Source organism: Balaenoptera borealis, assembly GCF_965194805.1.
Source record: "Balaenoptera borealis genome assembly, chromosome: 5".
In the NCBI taxonomy this organism is placed as follows: Eukaryota; Metazoa; Chordata; class Mammalia; order Artiodactyla; family Balaenopteridae; genus Balaenoptera; species Balaenoptera borealis.
In genome coordinates, this window is record NC_138862.1 from 116,939,670 (window position 1) to 116,963,951 (window position 24,282).

Sequence of the window (24,282 nt, forward strand, 5' to 3'; positions counted from 1 at the left end):
GTTGTGTACCATGTCCTTGGGGAAGCTGGGTACACGATGCACAGGAACTCTGTACTCCTTTTACATCTTCTGTGTGAGTCTAAAATTATTTCACAATTTAAAATTTTAATTGAAACAAAGAGGTGTTGTTTTAAAATATGAAATATATGAGCAGAAGGAAAAGGTGATTGAACCAGAAATATCTTCATGGGTAGAAGTAGTCAACCTTAATTGTAGCCTTTTAAACCCAAATAAAGGGCAGTTTTCTATTTCCTGTGTCTTTTCTGCCCTTGCAGAGGCTTCTGGCAAACAAGCAAATACAGTCATGAAAGTTATTAAAAATAGAGAGAGAGAGATGAAAACAAACAGTAACGGAAATAATGAAAGAAAGACGTTTTTAAATGATTGATTTAAAACTACTTCAAACGTACAGAAGAGTATGAAGAATAACTTAAGATTTACCCGTGTACCCAACTCCCACATTTTGCATATTTCCATAGATCTTATTTTGTTTTGAATAAGTATTACAATTAATATTTAAACCCTTCCCCACCACCACTGAAATCCATTTCTTTCCCGTCTTCCCTCCCTAGTGGTAGCCACTATTTGGAAATTGATGTGTATCCATTACACACATTTTTTTTTTCTTTTTTCTTCACACATATTTTTATATTTCTTATTGCCTGTTAATGTCTGTATCCAGAAACAATATTCAACATCGTTTTCGGTTTTAAAAAAATGTACATAAATGGTATCATTCTCTGTATGTAGAATGGTGTTCAAATTGTTATTTTGAGATGAAAAGGGAATCAATGTCAATTTACTATGAATGGCCAGGTTTTTTTTGCTTACAGTTTATTAATTTCATTGACACAGGGATATATGTTTCAAAATTAAAAGGAAGTGCAAAGTCCACCTGCCTTTGTTATCTGAAGATCGGGCAGGTTGACAGAACTACACTAGTTGAGGGTCTTCATGACTTTTTTAAAATTATTATTTATTTATTTATTTATTTATTTATGGCTGTGTTGGGTCTTCGTTTCTGTGTGAGGGCTTTCTCTAGTTGCAGCAAGCGGGGGCCACTCTTCATCGCGGTGCACGGGCCTCTCATTATCGCGGCCTCTCTTGTTGCGGAGCAGAGGCTCCAGACGCTCAGGCTCAGTAGTTGTGGCGCACGGGCTTCGTTGCTCCGCGGCATGTGGGATCTTCCCAGACCAGGGCTCGAACCCGTGTCCCCTGCATTGGCAGGCAGATTCTCAACCACTGCGCCACCAGGGAAGCCCATGACTGTTTTTTAATTTTGAAATTTCCTTCCATCTTTTGCTCTGCAGGGGGCCATATCATTCGAGGGAGCAGAGCACCGACAGCGGCCTGGGGCTAGGGTGCTACAGTGTCCCAACGACTCCGGAGGACTTCCTCAGCAACGTGGATGAGATGGACACAGGTAGGAGCCAAGTCTGCGAGGCCTTGCAGTGGGTTTGCACTTTTAAATCGTCTCTTTAGTCTTCTCAATTCGTTTTTTTTTTTTTTTGGCTACACCGCTCAGCATGCGGGATCTTAGTTCCCTGACCAGGGATGCAGCCTGTGCCCCCTGCATTGGAAGAGTGGAGTCTTAACCACTGGACCGCCAGGGAAGTTCCCTAGTCCTCTCAATTCAAAAATCCAACCAGAGACACTTAACGTCAACAACAACATAAACTGACAGCTGAAAAGCCACTGGAACCCAGGCGCTATTCATAAACTCTAGCCCCTTCCCCATAGTTTATACAAATATAGTTTTATATATGGGCACAGGATTTTAACTTCTGCTTTTTTCCTCTCCCTCCCTCCCTCCCTCCCTTCCTTCCTTTTGCTTGTCCTTGCTTCATATAGCCCTTTCCTCACAATTGCATTAACACACCACTGTCTGCTTTGCCATTCTTCCACAATGGAATATTTATGCTTTTCTAGCTTTTGGTTGTAATGTACAGGCCACCAGTATGCAAATTTTTTCATGTCATTAACTGCATTTGGGAAGTAATTGGCAGTGGGCATTTGGAAAGTTAAGCAACTCAGAGGATTCTGAAATGTCAGCTCCAAATCCTAACCTGGTAACAGTGTCCTCCCTCAGCAGTTAAATTTAACATAGCTCCTGGCCTGCCCTGCCTTCAGGCTAGGCCTCAGCTGGCTTCCTGGTTACCTCCTTTTCACCATTTCTCTAGGAGCGATGCCTCCAAATTTGGTCTGGACTTAATTATCAAAGTCCTAAACTCCCAGAAGATATTCTGAAACCAAAATTAAATGACAGCTAACAACAAGGACCTACTGTATAGCACAGGGAACTATATTCAATATCTTGAAATAACCTATAATAGAAAAAAAATCTGAAAAAGAATATCTATATAAATATCTATATCTATATAAATATCTGTATCTATACCTATATCTATATCTACATCTATAGATGTACAACTGAATCACTTTGCTGCACACCTGAAACCAACACAACATTGTAAAACAACTATACTTCAATTAAAAAAAACCCCTGAAAATGGACTTAAAAAAAATTAAGTAATAGCGGATGTATCCCCTCTCTGGAGCTGTTCATGCAAGTTTCTCCTCCATCGTCACTGTTGAAAGAAAATCGTTCTGTGATGAAATGATTGCTTTCCCCAGTGCCGTTGTCCAGAGCGCCCGTGTTTGTTACCCTCTGCTCCTCGATGACTGCACTTTGTGCTCTAAAACTAAACGATTGGTCAGACAAAAGTCAAACTCGGCCAGAAGGTTGGAGCAGCTGTTCCGGGCTCTCCGTGCAACCCGTCATCTACTTGTTGAGAGAATTGCACGGACTGTCTTGTGAGGAGTCACACAGGAATAGTTTGAACTGTTTGTTTTGTTATTCTTCAATTTATTACTTCAGCCTTCTCCCTCGCTTCCTGCTTCCCTCCCTCCCTCTCTTCATCCCTCTCTTTATTTTTCAGTGTGAGATTTATCTTGCCCTCTTCGGACCTGCCTGATGAAATGGCTCCTTCCTATGTTTAATAATTATTTGCTTTCATCTTTTAAACACTGGGAAGCCAGTAAAGATAAAAAGCAAAGTTAAATAAGAAATGACTCAGGGGATCTAAATCCAAGCTTGACATTTAAAAATAAAAGAAGATGGATTCTATTCTATGGCTTTTTAAAATGACACTGAGTGGAGAAGTAGGGAATGTTTTTGAAGCCAAAATGTAGAATTAAGCAGTGTCCTGAAAAGAACATAGTCTTTGCAGTCAGGCAACCTGAGTTGGATCTTTGCTTCTCTATTTCTTAGTAATGACTTTGGGTAAGTGACATAACCTCCCAGGGGCCTCAGATTTCTCACCTATAAAGTAGGAGTAATGTGCTCACCTTGTAGAGTTGTGAGGGCTCATGAGGTCACAGAGCTTGGCACAAAGTTGTCTTCTCCTTCTAAGAAGGATGAAGTAATGTACAAGTTGGTCGTGTTAAATGTTAGGGCTCCAGGTTAACCTGGTGTAGTGAGTGTCAGCCTGTTGGGTTTAGGGTCACATCTGTGAAGCCTTTATAGCGAGTGGGCATAAACCCCCTCAAGGGGAGAAATGTAATTACTTTTTCAGGAACAAGATGAGGAAAAGCTGAGCTCAAGTGTGGCTGGCAAAGATCTAGTAGACCCACTGATCACATGCTGACCGCATGCTAAATGGGAACAAGCCAGCTGAACACTCCCTTTGCAAAATACACATGGAAACAACAGCTGGACATGGTGTGAGGATAGAATAGACGGAATAACAGGAGCAAAGGCTGGAAGTCATCCACCTTCCAGAATATTCTGCGATAATCACACCCTCTTAAGGATTGCTTGTTTTTTTTTTGGTCTGTCCCACTTTTCACTCATTCATTCATTCATTTTTATTATCTATGCAGATATGCATCCTTTATATTTTAATTGAAGTATAGTTTCCATATAATATTATATGTTACAGGTGTACAATACAGTGATTCACAATTTTTAAAGGTTATACTCCATTTATAGTTATTGTAAAATATTGGCTATATTCCCCATGTTGTACAATATGTCCCACTTTTTAAATGGATAAAACTGCAGAGACCCAAAAAATTACTACAAGGTTGCAGAGTTGCTCCAAAGAAAGAGATTTTAAGATTGTTAACCTTATTGAAGAATCTTAACTAGTCTCCTCATGCTTTCCATGCCTGAGGAGAAAGGATAAGAGGAATTCTTTAAAACAGAGAGATCTTATTTGGTTAAAAAATGAATTCTTGACTTATTAAAAAGTTAAAATGGGAAATCAGTAGAGATGAATAATTCTAACTGGAGATGAAGAAAAAAAGACATTCAGCACTTTAGATCAGCTGATTTTTCAGGGCAGATAATTTTTTTAAGCCTCATTTCCATTTGTTACACTCTAGTGGGTAGAAAAAAGTTATTTTGGATTTTCTTTTCTAAACTAATGTTGTTTTTCAAGTCAGTAACACAACAGCATTGAGGTCATGTTGAACTCGATTTAACTTTTAAAATACTGCCTTTTGCAATGAAAATCCTATAAAATAGTCCTAAGAGTCATTGATATTTTATGAGTTATAGAAAAGCCATCAAGTTTTACTATCACCAAAATGCAAGTTTGAGTATTTTTCCCTCATCACTCAGAAAAATGTAATTTTTCTGCTTGGAAAATGCATATGGTTAAAATGAGTTTTCTCCTGTTTTGCTCAGAATAGTGAAATTCCTAAGCAGGCTTTTCAGGAAGGCTACCATACTTGTAGGACACAAAAGCTAATTTAATAAGTTTCTTAAAAGTGATTCCATGGTGAAAGCTGGCCATAGTTTTCAATGCACCTCAGACATTGAGGTATATTTTATCCCTTCAGAAAATTGGTTGGGGCTCTTGGAATAAGCCAGTTGCTCTGATATTGTGTAATTCACTGTGATTGAGTTCCCAGGTTTTTCTTTCTCTCAGCACAATCAACAAGCAATGTGTTTTTGTATTTTCCTAAGTGTGTATGTATGAATGAAGCCCAGAGCCACGGGTGTGTGGCAGATATTATATGGCACCTAACTCCAATTTGTGAAGGTGCTATAATCCCAATTTCAGACAAGTGAAGTGTGTCTAAGGTCACACAGCTAAAAAGCTCCGTCTCCTGGCACAATTGTCCGTACGCTTTCTCCTATACTATCATTCATGAAGAACATGTATTCCACATGTCATATCCCAGGCACTTAACTTTCCTCTGGAACAGCATTCTCTCAACTAGGTTCTATAGACTCTAGTTCTATTAGGATATAAATTCTGCCAAAATTGCATTCGATGATAAAATGGCTTTAGGTCATAGTGGCTTAAGCAAAATATATCAGACTTCCTTATTACAAGACTTCTCAGAACCTTAATAAGCTCCCATGCATTGTGACTCATATGCATTGTGAGAAGGGTAGATATTTGTGGGGTGTATGTGTGTGTGGAGTGAGGGGGGTGAACTGCAGCACCCACTCTCTAAAATACTTTGAAAATGATCCCTAGAGCCGTCAATGAAGATAGCTTTTTAATAACGTGGTTAAAAGAAACTCCTCACTACTCTCTTTGAACATAAAGAGGGGTGATATGGGCAAATTTGAGCTTACAGTTAAATCATTGGATTACAGCTCGGTGATAAGGTTTTTATGACAGGCAGGGCCTCTCTACTCAGACCAGCTCTTCATGCCATTGTCATGGGAAGTCATTGATTGTAGGTCAGATCCACAGCACCCTCGCTTGCTCCTTTCCTGTTTCCCTGGACTTACCCATTCTGGACAATGTCTACGCGGAACAATTAAAGGTTCACCTGGCATCTCTGCATCTCTTAGGAATGAGCATCACCAATTCAGTTTCAATAATGTGGTAGCTGAAATTCTGCACAGAGATGAAATATTTAAGACCTGCAGCAATAAAATCTTCTGGTGGAACATAGGCACCGTGGAAATGAAGATGAGAGTTATGTTGACACTTGAATTTGTCCCTCTTTCAAGAGCTCTAAAAAAGAATTAAAATGGTTTCATTTCATTCTGTTATAGGAGAAAATGCAGGACAGGCACCCATGAACATCAACCCTCAGCAGACCCGTTTCCCTGATTTTCTTGACTGTCTTCCGGGAACAAATGTTGATCTAGGAACTTTGGAATCTGAAGATCTGATCCCCCTCTTCAATGATGTAGAATCTGCTCTGAACAAAAGCGAGCCTTTTCTAACCTGGCTGTAATCAGTACCATTGTAGCTTGGATGCAGCCGTGACCTGACATTTCCTGGGCCTCTTGGAAAAAGCGATGGAGCAGAGCAAGTCTGCACGTGTGCCGCTTACTTACTGCCTCCGTGACGCATGCTCCCTCCTTTCCTTGTGGCCAGTTTAATCATTGCCTGGATTTGATTGACAGTAACTTAAGTTAAACATAAATAAACATTCTATTTTCATTTTCTGCAAGCCTGCCTTCCTGTGATGGGTTATGCAGAATTGTTTCAGCAGAATTGATTATGCAGAATTGCTTCTCTGCTTTCCTTTGTGCTGCCCCATGACTAAGCTTTATGGGTGTTAGTTGAAATTTATACATCAATTGATTATAAACCATGAAAAGCTGACCACAGGCAGTGACTTCTGACAGGCGGCTCGGTCCAGGAAATGTACACAAAATTCAACCTGATTTACAGTTCCAAAAACTGTGTTGATGACATTAGTACCAAATGCTTTAAAAAATATTTAACTTGAGCTTTAAAAATCATTGTACAGGTAGTAAAATTCTGCTGTTTGGAATACAATGTAGTCTGGGATCCATGCTGGTTCTGTTGGTTCTTATTACCCTGTATTCACAAAGGCACACACAGTCCTATTGTAGTTTATCCTTCAGCAGCATTAGTCACAGCTCCTACACTAAGATCTTATGAAAGAGACCAGTTTGGTACCAATTATGAACATTTATTAAACAAAGGTTTTTAAAATTACATGTTGGATTTTTTTTTTTTTAAACTGCAGCTTAGAACTCAATGTTTATTTTATGAAGCACTATCATTTTGTAGCTGATGACAAAGGGCAGTCAAATGTTTTTGATAAATCAGGACAACTGTATTTTTGTCTTTTGAAACTGTTCTGAAAACATCAGGACCACATAGCTTTCAACCTGATGGCACGCACAGTAAGCTGTTGCTTTTAAAATTCCAAAGCCTTGTCGGTTTTGCTTCTTTCAAGATTTCAAGGGTTTAAAATAATCTTATCTAGGAAACTGTTTGAAGGATGAAGCAGATCTCTGACTGACATGTAAAAAAAATGCCCCCTGAGGGTGTATGGTGGAGACATGTTTCTGAAGTCACTAATGTTGATTCCTAAGTATATTATCCTAACCTTGTTTGCTACAGTTGGTATAAAAAGGCATGAAATATGTACTCAATACCTCTTATGTAACCAAAACCGTTTTTTATTAGCTTTTAAGGACTGAGAGAGAGCATTGGGTTTGCCTGGCATGCCCCCTGCCTGCATTGCCAATGAAGTCCTCAACTGTTTAATATTTTGAACGGACATTATTTATAATCTATGAATTTAATATCTTTTTTTGAGAGACGTTAATAATGCAGGTCTCTGAGAGGAACCTTTCCATTCCCAAGGGGCTTATTTGCTGGGGATCTGAGATCCTTTTCGATCTACCAGAAGATAGATGGGCAGAATACATCTTATCTTGTTGGAAAGAAAGCAAGTGTAAAGGTCAGAGACGAAGTAGTAAAGTTGGGGAATATAGTGGAAAGGCTGTTAGGTGTGAAATGGAAATAGACAAGCTGTAGTACCCCAAAAGCAAGACGAGCAGGAGGTATGAGGTGCCCCCAAAGAGCAAAGCAACAATTTTCTCCTACAGTCTTTGTACCAAAAGACTGTTGTAGAAGAAAAGAAGGCTTCGGTGCACTTTACGTGGGAGAAGGAGGGACAGGGCTAGTGTTGCCCTGTCTACGCTGATGTTAAGTGTGTAGGCGGACAAGACCATAAACCTACCATTGCTTCCAACACAATGAAGTGACTTTTTTCCCCTGAAGGACCCATGGTTTCTGTTCCTCTGATTCCTTCTCTCTCTCTCAAAGCGCTCTGAGAGAGATGGGGGTAGATGTTTCTTTTGCTACTAAATTGAAGGGAGCACTATTTCTTTTCCTCTTGTGTTAGCAATAATTGCAAAAAGCATTGTACATTCTTTCTAAGAAAAAGCAAAAAAAAAAAAAAAAAAAGAACTCAAAAACAAGGGACCTAGTAAAACTGAGCAGTGTTACTGTATTTTTAAAAAATATTTTTATAGACTCATTTTCAGGTTATTAAACATAAAAGAAACAGATACCCCTCCCTTTTTAAAGTAGTTAAAACATCGATGATTTGTATTATCAATTTTTAGAAGTAATTTCCTAGTAAGCTTGTGGCATTAGAAAATACTAGAAGAATTTTTTTAGTGAAATTAGTCAGAACGTTTATTAATGAACATAACAATTATTTTTCCAGAATTAACTATGGACCCTGACTACGTGTTTACTAATAAATGAAGCCAGATATAACTTTTGTTGTTATTTTTAAGGCCATAAAATATGGCCTTTGTTAAAGAACACTAAAGCTAGAAATCTAAAGTAAGAACAACTTTTTAAAGGCTCTTTCCTATTATTGTAAGTGTTAAAACCCCTGCAGAATTCATGATAAGGTGCTATTTATACTATATTTCTTATTATAAAAGAACTGCCACAATATCTCATCTTTTTAGTCATAAATCAATCAATAAATTTCAACATTTCATCCAATAATTTTGCCAGAGAAAAGGCAGATTAAAAATTGAAATTGAAAAATAATTTCAGAGATCTTTCAAGGTTTTTTTTTTTCCCCTGATAAAACACATTTTCTTGAAGTAAATACATTGTCAAAACCTATTTGCAATTCTGTGAAATCAGTAATTGTTAGTGTTTCACCATAGAATTTAGGATGTGAAATGCCATTTCTTTTCACTGATTATACAATATACATGAAAACAGAGTAAAACATTTAGCTTGCTGGGGATACTGCTGACTCCAGCTTGGGAGAAAACCTCTGTAGAAGAAGGTGATCTGGAGTGAGTTTTGTTAATGACAAGTTGTGTTCTCATGGCATAATTGGAAAGTAACTACCGAGAGTGCAACTTTTATGAAAAATAAAAGCTGTTAAAAGGAAATTGTAGATTAATTTAATTGGGAAAATGGGTGATTGACAGAGACCGTTTCCCTAACACACTACATCATTTATGTGTTAGTATTTTAACTTTTTAAAAAATTATTTCTACATTTTGTAATATGATATATGTGTGTTTATTTTTAATTTAGATTGCTATACATACAGAAAGTATGCAGAAAAATCAGTCAGATCAAACCATTTTAACTGGAGTTTGGTACTGGTTTTTACTTCTCTGATTCTGTATAAGAAAAATAAATACAGTTGAATTTCCACTTGGAGCCTTTATCTCGTCATTATTTGTGTGTGTTCCTTTTACTGAGGGCTTTGGGTGGTACTGAAGAAAGGCTTATGTAACCCTCCTGGCAGACAATGAAAGAAATAAAATTTTGTAGGCAAACATGTTTTTGGCTCAAATGCCTGGTCTTCAATATTCTAAATATCCACAGAATTCTGGTTTCTACTTTATTTGAAGTAACTCACTGAGACTTTATTTGAAGTAACTCACTGAGACTTTAAAAACTATATATATATATATATATATACATACATATATATATATATACATACATATATATATATATATATACATACATATATATATATATATTTTTTTTTTTAAATCACACAGTCCTTCCAACACCCTCACAGATTTGACTGAGACATCAGAACTATAGGATTCTTAGGCGTTCCTCTGTTATTAACAATAAGCTGTGGCTTCTCGTCAAAACTAAAAACAGCTTATCATTCATTCTGAGTGTAGGCTTGTGACAGTGTATTTTCTCTGTCTGTTGAGTCCCTTGATTCTTGCTGTGGTGATACCTTATGAGGTGAGGGCACTCTTAATAGCAGAGTGTTTTTAAGCAGAAGCATTCAGCTAAACAACAGAAAGAAGAGATCCTGGTGGAAACAACTTAGCCACAGCCCAGAGTCTAAGTCTCAAGCATCGTTTTAAAAGCTGTATTTCAAAAAATAAAAAAATAAAAAAAAATAAAAGCTGTATTTCATCATCACTTTTTTTTAAATTTATTTTTGGCTGCGTTGGGTCTTCGTTGCTGTGCGCGGGCTTTCTCAAGTTGCGGCGAGCGGGGGCTACTCTTCGTTGCCGTGCGCGGGCTTCTCATTGCGGTGGCATCTCCTGTTGTGGAGCATGGGCTCTAGGCACGTGGGCTTCAGTAGTTGTGGCTCCCGGGTCGAGAGCGCAGGCTCAGTAGTTGTTGCCCTGCGGCATGTGGGGTCTTCCCAGACCAGGGATCTAACCCGTGTCCCCTGCATTGGCAGGCAGATTTTTTTTTTTTGCTTTCAAAATATAATCTAATTAAATATTGAACAATACAATGTTAAAAAAGACAATTTGTTATGGAAAGAGAATCACACAAAGCATTCATTTTGTATATGTCCTTAACACTGTTGATAGTATTTCTAGCCCAGAGTCACTGAGTTTCAAATATATGTCCTGCTTCCAGTACATTTCAGTCAAATCTGAGTTTTCTTTTTTTTTTTTTAACCTCTTTATTGGAGTATAATTGCTTTACAATGGTGTGTTAGTTTCTGCTTTCATAGGCAGGCAGATTCTTAACCACTGCACCTCCAGGGAAGTCCCTCATCATCACTTGTAAGGTACCGGGAGCTCACTGTTGAAAGTGTTATAAATACCAACATGTATAAAGTAAAAAGTGAAAGTTCTCTATCTTTCAAATCTCACAGGAGATCGATGGATTTGTGTCGTGCACACAAAGACACGCTCTTTTCTTATAGCATTTTTGAGAGTTCAATACTTACAACAGACAGGAAGATGAGAAACTGATATTTTAATATGACTCTAATCCCCATAAATAATACCATTTCAACAAGCATGTTCGTTTCTACTCAACCAGAGGGCCTGATATTTCCACTATTAAGATTACAGACTGTTTGCAGAAAAAGGGCCCCCTGAAATATCTTACCTGGGCAATGATGATGTGACTAGTTAGGCTATAAATGGAGAAAATTATGGGATTAGCAGACATTAACAGTCACTAAACACCCGCACTCTAGGAGAATCCATTTGTGGAATTAGCATAGAGTAAAATAAGAGCTTCAGAGAATGAGAACAAGGGAAAGATTAATGGGGAAAGGTGAGTCCAGCACATTCCATGCAAAACTGAAGGTCCTGGGGAAGGGTGGGTGTGGGAGCTGAGGAAGGGCAGGTGTGGGCAGTCTCCTTTACAAATCTGCCCTGGGCTTCACTTCCTACAACCAGTTAAGACGGTCAGTACCATGTCGCTATGAATTAACATCCTGGCCTTAGCCAAGTTTCTAGGGTTGTGCAACTTCAGTTTCTTTACATGTAAATTGGCTATTACAGTTTAAAAAAGGGGGTTACAATGAGAGACTGGTGAAGATCAAGAGACGTGACTTATGTAGAATACTCAGTAATTCAAAAATGGTCAATAAGTGTTCACTTCCTTCTTTTCTTGGTGAGCTTTTCCCTCTCTTCTTCCCAGGCCACATTTTTCTCAACAGCATTTACCACCATCTAACAGTAAGACGTCACTGTCTCCCCCCATTAGCCTGTCAGTGCTGTGAGAGCAGAGATTTTTTTCTTTAGCATCTAGCACCTTGAACCATACCTGGTACACTGTTCAAAAATATTTTCAGAACATCTGTTGGATGAATGAATGTGTTTGTGAGAATTTGTCTTTCACACTGCAACCCTTCCTGTGGACGGCACCATCTTTAACTGACTTGTTTGCTTGCACTTCCATGTCTTGAATTAAAGAGGCTTCTGGAAAGTGTTCCTCGAAGGGGAAATATTAGAAAAAATTGGATTCTTTAGAAAGATGGCCAAACCTGCCTGCTGAGAAAGTATTTGCTGAGTGATCAGCTGGGCCGAGTTGCCATTAGAGGGCAGCAGATGGCTTTGTCATGTGTGGTGACCAACGCCAGGAGAGGCTGGGGAAGGAGTGGGACGGGAGCAGGAAATAGAAGGACATACAGAATACTGATATTTTTGTTAACCTTCTTTGCACTCACCTATATATCCCTTGCCAAGAAGAGCTATAGCTTTTGAGTGAGAATAAAGTTATTTTTAAGTACATAGGAAAAAAAAAAGGAAAAAATAAGGCATTCTCAGAGCAAGGTTTATAGTGGAGTCAATGGATCACCTGCCTCAGATTATCCTAAGATGTCAGCGTAGAATGTGACTTCCCCTGACTTCCCGAATCTGAACGAGGCTGAGGGCTGGGAATCTGCATTTATTTAGCAAACTTCCAGGTGATTCTGGTGGACTCTCAAGTTTGAAGACCACCACACCTGATGAGTAGTCTCTAAACTTTTCTATCATGGAACCCCAGGGTATGTATGTTTGCCTGCTCATTTCTCTATTTGTAAATTATATACATAGATGTTGTCCGAATGTATCTTGTACATTATAAAACATTTCACAAAAATGGAAATTTTGAAAGGTTGAAAAAACATATGTTAAATTTTATATATGAACTTCCCACGCCACATTTTGGATGAGAGGATAAGGATAATTCATGCTGATGAAATGTTGTTTATCTGATCTTCAGGCTGATTGTGATGGCACAGTATTCATTTTCTCAAGTTTATGGCCCCAACATCAACGGGCATGAGGCAACATGATTATGCATAGAGGTTTTATTTCTGCTCCAAAGAGTCACTGGGAATTCTCTCTCTCTCCTTCTCCTTCTCCCCAGAATTCACACTTGGTGCTGGGGAAAGTTGTCACGTTCACCCTCTTCCCCAACCTGATGCCCTGAGTGCAACTTCTGGGTGGGAAACTGAGTGTGGATTGGTCAGTGTGTTGGCATCATAGAGCCCAGCAATGCCCAGGTACTTACACACACACACACACACACCCCTCTGGGGCTACTTCAAGATGGAACAAGTTGCAGAATCATCTGCTATGAAACTCTGCCTACAAAAAGCTTTAAATTTGTGATTAAACTCTAAATTTGGCTCTTCACTTTCTGAGGTCAAAGGTCTCTTGGAGGATCTAATGAAACCTATGAATTTTCTCTCCAGGATTGGGGGGTAAAAATTACTCATCTGACTGCATACACCATTTCAGAGGGTGTGAAAACTTCTGGAGTTCTCGAAGTGGGGACTCTGAGCCAGCAGCATCAGTGTTTTCTGGGAACTTGCTAGAAATACTCCACCCTCAAAGCCTACTGAATCAGAAACTTTGCAGTAGGAATAAGCCCTCCAGGTATTTTTGGTGAATAGTCAAGTTTGGAAACACTCCAGAGCAATTGTTCTCAAAACTGCCTCCTTATTAGAATCACCTGGTGAGTTTTAAAAAAAAAAAAGCACCGATGCCTGGGCTTCAATCTCTTTTAATTAAATCAGTATCTCTGGAGGTGAGGCCTGGACATTGGGATTTTTAAAAATTAATTTTTATTGGAGTAGAGTTGATTTACAATGCTGTGTTAGTTTCTGCTGTACAGCAAAGTGAATCAGTTATACATGTACATATACCCACACTTTTTTAGATTCTTTTCCCATATAGGCCATTTCAGAATATTGAGTAGCATTCCCTGTGCTATACTGTAGGTCCTTATTAGTTATCTATTTTATATACAGTAGTGTGTACATGTCAATCCAAATCTCCCAATTCATCCCTCCTCCCCCCTTCTTTCCTTGGTAACCATAAGTTTGTTTTCTACATCTGTGACTCTTATTTCTGTTTTGTAAGTAAGTTCACTGTACCATTTTTTGAGATTCTACATATAAGTGATATCATGTTTGTCTTTCTCTGGTTTACTTCACTCAGTATGACAATCTCTAGACCCATCCATGTTGCTGCAAATGGTGTTATTTTGTTCTTTTTTATGACTGAGTAATATTCCATTGTATATATGTACCATTTAGGTTGCTTCCGTGTCCTAGATATTGTAAATAGTGCTGCAGCGAACATTGGGGTGCATGTGTCTTTTCAGATTATGCTTTTCTCTGGATATATGCCCAGGAGTGGGATTGCCAGATCATATGGTAGCTCTATTTCTAGTTTTTTTAAGGAACCTCCATACTGTTCTCCATAGTGTCTGCACCAACTTACATTCCCTCCAACAGTGTAGGAGAGTTCCCGTCTCTCCACACCGACTCCAGCATTTATTATTTACAGATTTTTTGGTGATGGCCATTCTGACTGGTGTGAGGGGACACTGGGATTTTAAAAAGCTCTCCAAGGAGTTAAGCTCTGTGGACCCAGATTTTAATAAGCTAGGCTATTCAGAGCAAACTAGTTCCTCCTAAAGAGGAACTTTGAATGGCCTGGCTCATCGCTCTCATTTACCGGCGAGGAAACTGAGGCCTGGAGCTTTCCCCAAGGCCACACAGGTACTGACTGTCTCAGGCAGCATCTAGCTCTCCACCGTTCCCTGTTCCAGGAGGGGCCACGCACTGAAACAGCGAACCGGTCACGTTCCTGAGGAAGCCTGGACGGGGAAGACATGCGTATTCAGCAGTAGCCGAGATCTCTGCATTTGCTGAAGCAGATCATTGGCATCAACTCCCAGATGCTTTTATTCTTTAGTCCACTGTCTGCAGTACCTGCTGCCCATTTGCACTGAACTCAGCTCCTGGCGGTTTCTTTTTTTTTTTCCTTAATAAATTTATTTATTTATTTATTTAATTTATTTATTTTTGGCTATGTTGGGTCTTCGTTGCTGTGCGCGGGCTTTCTCTAGTTGCGGAGAGCGGGGGGCTACTCTTCGTTGCTGTGCGCGGGCCTCTCATTATGGTGGCTTCTCTTGCTGCGGAGCACGGGCTCTAGTTGCATGGGCTTCAGTAGTTGTGGCTCACGGGCTTGGCTGCTCTGCGGCATGTGGGATCTTCCCGGACCAGGGCTCGAACCCATGTCCCCTGCATTGGCAGGCGGATTCTCAACCACTGCGCCACCAGGGAAGTCCCCCTGGCGCTTTCTTGAGAATAAGCTTAACCTGTGCCTGGCCGGTGGAAAGCAGCGGAGCTGGAGTGCGGGGAGGGGGCGGTCTTGGTGTTGACACTTGCGGGTGCCCTGCAGGAGAGCCTGGTGGGGTCAGAGGGAGGCTCAGGCTTGGAGCCAGGTGTCCCGGGTTTAATGCAGCTCTGCCACCGCCTTGCTCTGTGACCTTGGGCCTCTTGCTCAACCTCTTCATGCCTCAGTTTCCTCACTTCTCACTTAAGGGTGATAATATTAGCATAATTAACCCCCAGGCGCAGGTTGTGATTAAATGGGTTTGACAGAGGTCAAGACTGATGTCTGCCTCACAGCGCACGCTCTGCAAGAGTCGGCTTCTCAGCTGGTGGCAGGCATGGGGGCAGATTGCTTAGGAACCTGCTTTTCTTTTCTTTCCTTTCCTTTTCTTTTCCTTTCTTTTCTCATTTCTTCTCTTCTCTTTTTTCTTTTCTTCTCCCATTTTTCCTTTTCTTTTTGCTTCTTTCCTTTTCTTTCTTCTTTTTTAACCCCAAGGGTTATAGAATTCTGCCTCGGCATTCCAGCTTATTCCACACAGAGAGAATAAAATCATTAAATAGAAATAAGTGGGAAATAAAAATTATAGGAGTGAACAACCAGGGGACTCTGTGTGTGGGTGTCTTTATATAGGCGCTTTGAAAGATTCTATAAAAATAATGATTTTGATTATCATGTTTTAATTGATAGTTTTCACTAATTCAGGTTAGCATGAATTAATGAACAGTATAAATTATGATATTTTAAAAAGTAACAAAATTTTGATATTTCAGTTTTACAATGGAACTTTAAGTTAGCATAAGAAAGCATCCCTTCCTAGGTGCTTTTAGAAGAATTAGGGAGGTAGGGAGCACAGGGCCGAAAGTGTGGACTTTCACCCTCAAATAGTCCAACTCTCTGGGTTTATTTTATTCTTTCTTTATTTATTTGTTGGCCATGCCTCGAAGCATGTGGGATCTTAGTTCCCAAACCGGGGATCAAACTGTGCCCCCTGCTGTGGAAGCGCTGTGTCCTAACCACTGGACCGCCAGGGAAGTCCCTTTTATTTATTTATTTATTTTTCACTTTTTTTTCCGACTCTCTGGGTTTAGATCATGGACTTTATTTTTTCTAAACTTCACTTTAGTCTTATACAAAATGGGCTAATCGTAGTTTCTTTATCTTAGAGTTGTATCAAATAAAAACAAACGCAGGCTTAGAAAAGGGGAAACTTTATTCAAAAGGACTATTGCAACAGGAAAATCACCAATCTCAGGAACCTGCAGGCATCTCAAAAACAAATCAAAAAGGCTTTTCTTTTATGGGAGGGGTAAGCAGACCTTCGCAGCAATGGGAAGTTGGGTGAGCAAGGGGACTTGATGGCCGGGGGTCTGACAAGAGCGGTGTCTCGCTGTGGTCAGCCCATTCCCCGGATAAGCTGATAAAGGGACACTTGAGTGCTTGCCCAGGCTTAGGAGCAAGCAGAGTTCAGGGTCCTGTGAGGAGGAGAGGACGATCACTAAAGCTTGGTCAAGACAAAGAAGCTGGGAAGATATGGGCCGTTGTGGACACTTGGCTGGTTGTTTTGAGGATTAAGTGAAATTCTCCACGTATATCACTTACCAAGATTTCTGGGTATATACAATGAATGCCGAGTTATTTTTTTTTATTACAAATGCTTGATTCTAAAACGCGTGAGAGTAGCTTTTTCTTTCTCTTGAGCAGAATAATTTATTCATGGCGCCATAACAAGGATAACAGTCTATTCAGTGAGCATTTACTATGTTCCAGGCCCAATGATGGGAAGAAGTACAAATATTGATGAGACAGAGTTTCCGAGCACAAGGAGTTCTCAGTCCAGAGGGAAAGAAGGAAGTGTTATGTGACATAACTTGCAAAGGGCAACCGTTCTGACATATACAGGATGTCATGGGAGAAAGTGGAGGGGTTGTCAATTAGCTGGCGGTACTGTGATGAAGGAAGAACAAGATGAGAAGTGAGCTGAGTCTTAAAGGAGAAGAAGGGCTTCCCTGGTGGGGCTGTGGTTAAGAATCTGCCTGCCAATGCAGGGGACATGGGTTCGAGCCCTGGTCCGGGAAAATCCCACATGCTGCGGAGGAACTAAGCCCGTGCGCCACAACTACTGAACCCGCGTGCCTAGAGCTCGTGCTCCGCAACAAGAGAAGCCACTGTAACGAGAAGCCCGTGCACCGCAATGAAGAGTAGCCCCCGCTCGCCACAAATAGAGAAAGCCTGTGCTCAGCAACAAAGACCGCCCCCCCCAAAATTTTAAAAATAAAGGAGAAGAAGCAGTTACCCTAATGAATAAGAGGGAAAGAGTGTTCCCAGGCAGACAAAACAGCACATGCAAAGCCAGGATTTCAAAGAGTGTATGGGGTGCCAATGACAACAGGTAGTGACTGGATCCCTGAGTTCCAGGCAGAGCAAGGGCAGAGGCCAGTGGGGGCTGGGTGATGGAAGCCATCGAAAGGACAGGGGCATGCTAAGTTTTGTGTTTAGGACACATCTCGGCTCACTCCTGCGGTTCTAAGTCTACCTAATACAGATGATGACATTCCCTAAGACGAGGATTTCAGGACAAGCATGTATGGAGGGACTGGGGGAGTTCAGCTTAGAAATGTTGCTTTGAGATGCCAGCGAGGAATTCAAAAACAGACATTTAGCAGGCAAGGCAGTGGTCTGGGCGGGAGGTACAGACATGAGGGTCATGAACATAGTCATGAAACCACAGCAGTGAAGGTCATCTGGGAGTGCATTTAGACCAAGAAAAGTAGTGCTCTGAAGTCAGAACATTTAAGGAACAGAGTACCTTCTTTTCAATGTATGTATGTCACTTTGGTGATGGGCAGATATTTGTTTATGCACGTATTTGGGCATTCAACCAATTACTGAGCACTTTCTGTGTGTAAACACTGTTGGTTTCCAGGATGAAGAACTATGGCTTTTCTCCTCAAGCAGTACACATTCTAGACGAGTGATTCTCAACAGTGGGTGACTTTGCCCCCCGGGGGACATTTGGCAACATCTAGAGATATTTTTGGTTCTCACAACTGAGAAGGAGAGGTTGATACTAGCATCTAGTTGGTAGAAGCCAGGGACGCTGCTAGACATCCTACAGTACCCTGGGCAGCTCTTCTCACACCTGACAAAGGATTACCTCACCCAGATGTCAGCTATGAGGAGGCTGAGAAGCCCTGATCTACACTAAGAAACAGGATGTGCACCCAGTCAAGAAAGTAAAAAAAACCCATTCCCTTCTCCAAACTGAGTATGGCGGCTTCGTAACATGTTGACTTGGCTAGGTCAAACTGCATTTCCCAAAGTTATGCTTCCCGTTAGGGTGCAGCACAAGAGCGATTCCTGCCAGCTCTGGAGGGCAGACAGGAAGCAGTAGCACCTTGTAACTCCTGCACATTGTCGTTGACATAAGGCAGCAGCTGGATCTACAACTGCTCGCCTTCCCCAGGATCTTCAGCTTCTCTGACCCCCGGGGCCCACACCACACCCAGTGTGTGTTTAGCTCCATGGTAAAGGGTTCTACCTTCTGCAGGACACACGTACCACTGAAGTCAGAGGCAACGAGAACTGACACGGGTTTCAATCCATCCTCCTGGTCTTCAGCTCATGCTGTGGATTCCAGTTTGTTCATGCTCTCTCGCCCTTTACAACCATCTTCCCTTGTTGGTTGCCTGCCCTGTGGCCTTCAAGCCCCAGCATCAGACACAGAGACAACAGTCTATCAGAGACTGCTTAACTAGCTCCCACAATTAGTAAGGGAAAATCCTTGTAATTTTTACACACATGGATCTTTAATCTCTGACTGAACCATGACTGATATGCTGGGCTGAGGTCAGTGTCATTCTGTTAGTATTTCTAACACAAGACAAAGTAATTTTGTAGAAAGGCAGATTTTTTCCTCCCTGGGGCCAATCTCAGTGGTCCTCTCCCATGAATTGTTCTAAACCCTGGACCTATTCTTTTCTTTTTTCTCCTTCTCCTCCTCTTCCCTCTTCTCTATTTCTTTATTTGTCCTATTTCCCCTTTTGGATGAATATACTCCATAGATTAGCACCCATAGTTATTCCATAGTTTGTTGGCTAAATAGGAATGTACTTCATGTACCCTTTCCACGCGATCATCCAAAGTCATCAGTCATATCCTGTTGCTACCTGGGTCTTTGTTGATTGAAGGATTATGATGCCTGTCTTGAGATGTTCCATCTGACCATTTGTTTGTTGTTGTTGTTTTTGTCTCCATCTGGAGATCCTCCAGAGACCTTGTGTCTTCCTTAAGCTGCTCAGAGGGGAGCTGTCCTCAGTTCTTGGGCAGACTTCTCCTAGGGCTTGAACAGTGGGAGGAGAAGCTGGGTGCTACTTACATGTCATTGTTCAGCACTTCATTATAACTTCTTGCCTACAACTGTATTTGTGAATGGTGTGTTTGGGTAAAACCTGGAATTTCTTTTTCTCTCTTTTCCTCCATCACCACTAAGAGCTCAGGCTCATCAGCGTGTTATGTGTATGTAGCTGGATAACATTTTCAGAAAATAATTTAGGTTTTCTTTTGCTCTTCCTAGTACCCCACTTTTCCTTTCCCCCATTCAAGTGGGTCTCTGTGCTCATGGGCCCAGTAGAATGCTGACACAGAAGGGAAAACCCCAAGAACAACACAAGTTAAACCCTGGCTCAGCGGCACTCAGAGTCAGAAACCAAACGCAGTTATAGAAAACACAATTTTAACTTTTATGCTCATGGATCACTCCAGCCCCTTGTTCAGTTTGTAACACAGACGCCCACTTCCCACTTTTTTTGGCTGCTCATTTTTGAAATCTTCCTACAGTTTATCTCAGGATGAGGGGCACTACTTCACTCAGCCTGAGGGTATAGGAGAAAGAAAAATGGGCCCTGGGCACCTTCATTGACACAACAAATTTATCGATTGCCTGTTATGTGCCAGGTCCCCTGTTAGGCACTGGGGATGTAGACTTGAATCCAGATACTGCCCTTGCCTCAAAGAATTTGTAGTCCAAAGTGTAGAGATATGTCATGTACTCCAGAAAGCAACACGAGGTTGGTAACTCCCATAAAAGAAGTTTCTGCAGGGAGATGGCCAAGAAGGCAGAGTAGAAAGACCCTGAGCTCACCTCTGCCCACAGCACAGCAAAATTACAACTATTTACAGAGCAACTATCTGTGAGGAGGACGTGAAGACTAGCGAAAAGATATTCCACAACGAAAGACATAAAGAGGAATCACAACAAGACCGGTGGGAGGAGTGGAGACACGTTATAGTCAGGACCCACACCCCTGGGTTGGCAGTCCACAAACAGGAAGAATATCACAGTCATAGAGGTCCTCTTCAAGGAGTGAGGGGTCTAAGCCCCACTTTGGGCTCCCCAGCCTAGGGATCCTGTACTAGGAAGATGAACTCCCAGAATGTCTGGCTTTGAAAACCAGCAGGGCTTATGTTTGGGACAGCTGGGAAATTATAGGAAGCAGAGACTCTACTCTTAAAGGGCACATGCAAAATCTCACATGCTCTGAGACCCAGTCCAGAGGTGGTAGTTTTAAAGGAGACCGAATCACACCCACTTGCTGATGTTGGAGAGCATCCTGGAGACTCAGGAGGCAACTGGGGCCACCCCTACCCTCCAAGAATGGGGATGGTGGTCCTTTTGGGGAGCTCATTCATTTTTTTAAAAATATTTATTTATTTATTTGGCTGCACCAGGTCTTAGTTGTGGCACGCAGGATCTTCGTTGTGGCATGCGAGATCTAGTTCCCTGACCAGGGTTCAAACCCAACCCCCCTGCATTGGGAGCACAGAATCTTAACCGCTGGACCAGCAGGGAAGTCGGGGGAGCTCATTCTATTGGGATAACACCAGCATTGGCAAGTGCCATTTTCAAATCCTCCCTCCAGCCTATTAGCACCATGGACCTGGGAGAATTAATATTGTTAAAATGTCCATATTACCCAAAGCAATGTACAGATGTAATGCAATCCCTATCAAAATACCCATGACATTTTTCACAGAACTAGAACAAATAATCCTAAAGTTTGTGTGGAACAACAAAAGACCCCAAATAGCCAAACAATCTTGAGAGAAAAAAGCAAAGCTGGAGGTATCACACTCCCTGGCTTCAGACTATACTACAAAGCTACAGTAATCAAAACAGTATGGTACTGGTACATAGATCAATGAAATAGAATAGAGAGCCCAGAAATAAACCCATGCGCTTGTGGTCAATTAATCTATGACAGAGCAGCCAAGAATATACAATGGGGAAAAGATAGTCTCTTCAACAAGCAGTGCTGGGAAAACTGGACAGCTATGTGTAAAAGAATGAAATTAGAACATTTTCTCACACCATATACAAAAATAAACTGAAAATGGATTAAAGACCTAAATGTAAGACTGGAAACCATAGAACTCCTAGAAGAAAACATAAGGAGAACACTTTTTGACATAAATCAGTAATATTTTTTTTGGACCTGTCTCCTAAGGCAAAGGAAACAAAAGCAATAATATTGTAATAACTTTGTGTGGGGACAGATGGTTGCTAGACTTATTGTGATGATCATTTCATAATGTATGTAAATGTTGAATCACTATGTAGTACACCTGAACCTGACATAATATTGTATGTCAACTATATTTCAATAAAAACTAAATTTTCTGGACAGTTGGATGACCAACCTTGAGAGGTGTGTGTATTTATAGGAGGATGTACCAAGGGAGGGGCCCATTCATCTTTACCGTTTGTTTCCTATCTCTTCTTTTTAAGTCCTCTTATCCATGGTAAACTATTTTCCCTAACTTCATAACAATTAGATTTGAAATCTTTTGTGTGAAAACGTGTCAAAGACTTGTTTTAGTTCTTTATCTGTAAAATAATGAGACTAGAGTTGATGATGACTACAATCCCTTCATTTCTAAAGTTCTGAGTCAATGAAAACTCCTGAAAAAAGAATTGATGTGTCTTCCCCACATTCTTATTTCCTCATCAAAGAACTTTGGTAGTGAATCAGTCCCTAATGCCCTGACAACTCTGAATCTCTGGAACACCATTACCTGTGTCACCTTTAGGGTTTAGCATGTACTACATTGATTAGTATTAATCAGTAGAGTGTGAGCTCCCAATGGACTGTTATGGGGTCTGACTCGTCATTGTTGGTGCATGCCAGTCTGTGGTCTAGATCAATGGTTGCTCAAAGTGGCTGGATTTTAGCATCACCTGGTGAGCTTTCAACACTACATAAGGGAAGAAAGACAATCTTTCATGCCTCACACCTAGATTTTCAGATGCAGTAGGTCTAAGCTGGGGTTCAGGAATCATAACTTTAGAACATTTCCTTGGTGATTCTAATGATCAGCCATGTTGGAGAACCAATGGTCTAAACTGAATTGAAACACGTTGTGTGTAAGTGTGTCAGTGTATGTGTATGTACGTGTTTGTATTTATAGTTCTGCCAATGAGATCTTAATTGCCTATCTGCCTGCCTTTCTTCCTTCCACTTAAGCAAGTGCCAGACTCACTCTCTGACCTCAGAGTTCTCATTATAGTGAGGGAAGAATTACAGCATGTAACTCTTTGTGTCTTCAGTGCCCGGCCCCCAGTGGCCAGCACTATGATTAGTAATTGCTTTCTTGGTGACTGTGAGAAACCCAGTTTTTGGTGTGCCTAATTTACATAGTGCAGCCAATCAGCTTGGCAGGAGCAGAAGTGAGACTCTAGCTTGTAACACCCTCTAAGATCCTCCGTATTATACATCAGTCATATAGACAATCCCACAGGCCTCTTTGTTTCACCCTTGGGGGACTCCAAAATTTCCTGATGATTGATTGCCTTTCAGTAGTCCTTTTACATATGGGGAAACTGAGACTTAGAAAGCAACTTTCCCAGGATCCCCAAGCTGATATGTGGGTAGGTGGGGTTTGAGCTGAAATCAACAGAATGGATTTGACTCCATATTAGTGCCTGACTCATAAAACCAAAGCTAATGTCTTAACATAACACGTAGAACTGATAACACTTATTATCTTAATCCTGGGCCATACGTAGGCTGACAAAATTATTACCCAAATCAACTATTTAAAAACATTGTTTTTTGTTTGAGCAAAGGAAGCATTTGTAGAAAAGATGAAAAGAGGGTGTTATTCATTCAATCTTTTGCCCCTACCTCCCCAAAAGCACACAATCTTTATTACCTCTGAATTCTGATTTTAATTTAATATACACAAGGAAACCCTAGCGAATGATGGCAGGTCCAGAAGATTAGTTACAAGTAATTCAAACATGTTAGCACAAAAGAAAACAAATAAAAATTATTTATGATCCATCAGTCATTCTTTTTTCCCACAGATCTTAAAAATAAAAATTGGTCTTAGCTTCTCATTTTCAATGTGCTTTCTTCCTTTGACTTCTGTAAAATTACCAAAGATATCAACACCTCTATATACAAAGAAGCAGTGTGGCAGTACATGTGACCTTATACATTTTTCACTCTTAAAGAAAAAATTATGAAATATTTGCTTTGAACTTGCCCTTCGATTCTAAGAGGAAGCTAATTTGAAAGAGTCATAAATATTACTTAAGTGGCCAAACTATTTTTTATTTGAAACTAACATAAGATTCTAAGTTGAGCTGACCGGGTTGGAAAGGAGAAGGAATAACTCTGGCTTCCCTAAGCTTTGTCAGTTAGGAAGCAGATAGGAATTGGCAATCCCAAGAAGAGAAGAATAAGGTTGATGTATCTTCTCACACACCATTAAGTTAGAGCAGCTAATCATGGAGGTTTAGACTGGTCCATCTCCCTGGAAGGTAGAAAAAGTTAATTAATTACAACATCATTTTTTTTTTTTTTTGCTTTCTCCTCCCCTCCCTTTCCCCTCCCCATCACCCCTCTTATTCCTGATTACTCCTACCCCTTATTGGTTACCTACTGAATGTTTTCTGACTCTGTTTCAGAGTTTTAATCTGTTACTTAACTTGTGCTTAGGCTATAGGTGTGGAAGCTTCATTTTATTTTCCATCATTTTATTATTAAAATTAATTTTGATAAGTGGCACATGGGGCTCAAGTGATGTATCTGAAGCCACAGTTAATAAGTAGAGGAGCCAGGAGTTCATAAGTAGAGAACCTGGGGAGGTGGAACCCAGAG

At 40.6% G+C, this 24,282-nt stretch overlaps 2 protein-coding genes and 1 long non-coding RNA gene across 3 annotated transcripts in view; 1 reads left to right on the forward strand and 2 right to left on the reverse strand.

Annotated features, from left to right (window-relative positions):
- WWTR1 (WW domain containing transcription regulator 1) overlaps window positions 1-8,218 on the forward strand; it is a 129,236-nt gene extending 121,018 nt beyond the window's left edge. The window contains exons 6-7 of the mRNA XM_082394480.1: window positions 1,311-1,423; window positions 6,023-8,218. Coding sequence (XP_082250606.1) covers window positions 1,311-1,423; window positions 6,023-6,207 — 298 coding nt within the window. The 3' untranslated portion in view covers window positions 6,208-8,218. The remainder of the gene's footprint in view (window positions 1-1,310; window positions 1,424-6,022) is intronic.
- LOC309629967 overlaps window positions 1-24,282 on the reverse strand; it is a 156,616-nt gene that overhangs the window by 35,555 nt on the left and 96,779 nt on the right. The gene's annotated exons all lie outside the window — the stretch shown is intronic.
- TM4SF4 (transmembrane 4 L six family member 4) overlaps window positions 20,819-24,282 on the reverse strand; it is a 31,922-nt gene continuing 28,458 nt past the window's right edge. Inside the window, exon 5 of the mRNA XM_082394497.1 lies at window positions 20,819-23,935. Within this exon, the coding sequence (XP_082250623.1) occupies window positions 23,918-23,935 (18 nt within the window). The 3' untranslated portion in view covers window positions 20,819-23,917. The remainder of the gene's footprint in view (window positions 23,936-24,282) is intronic.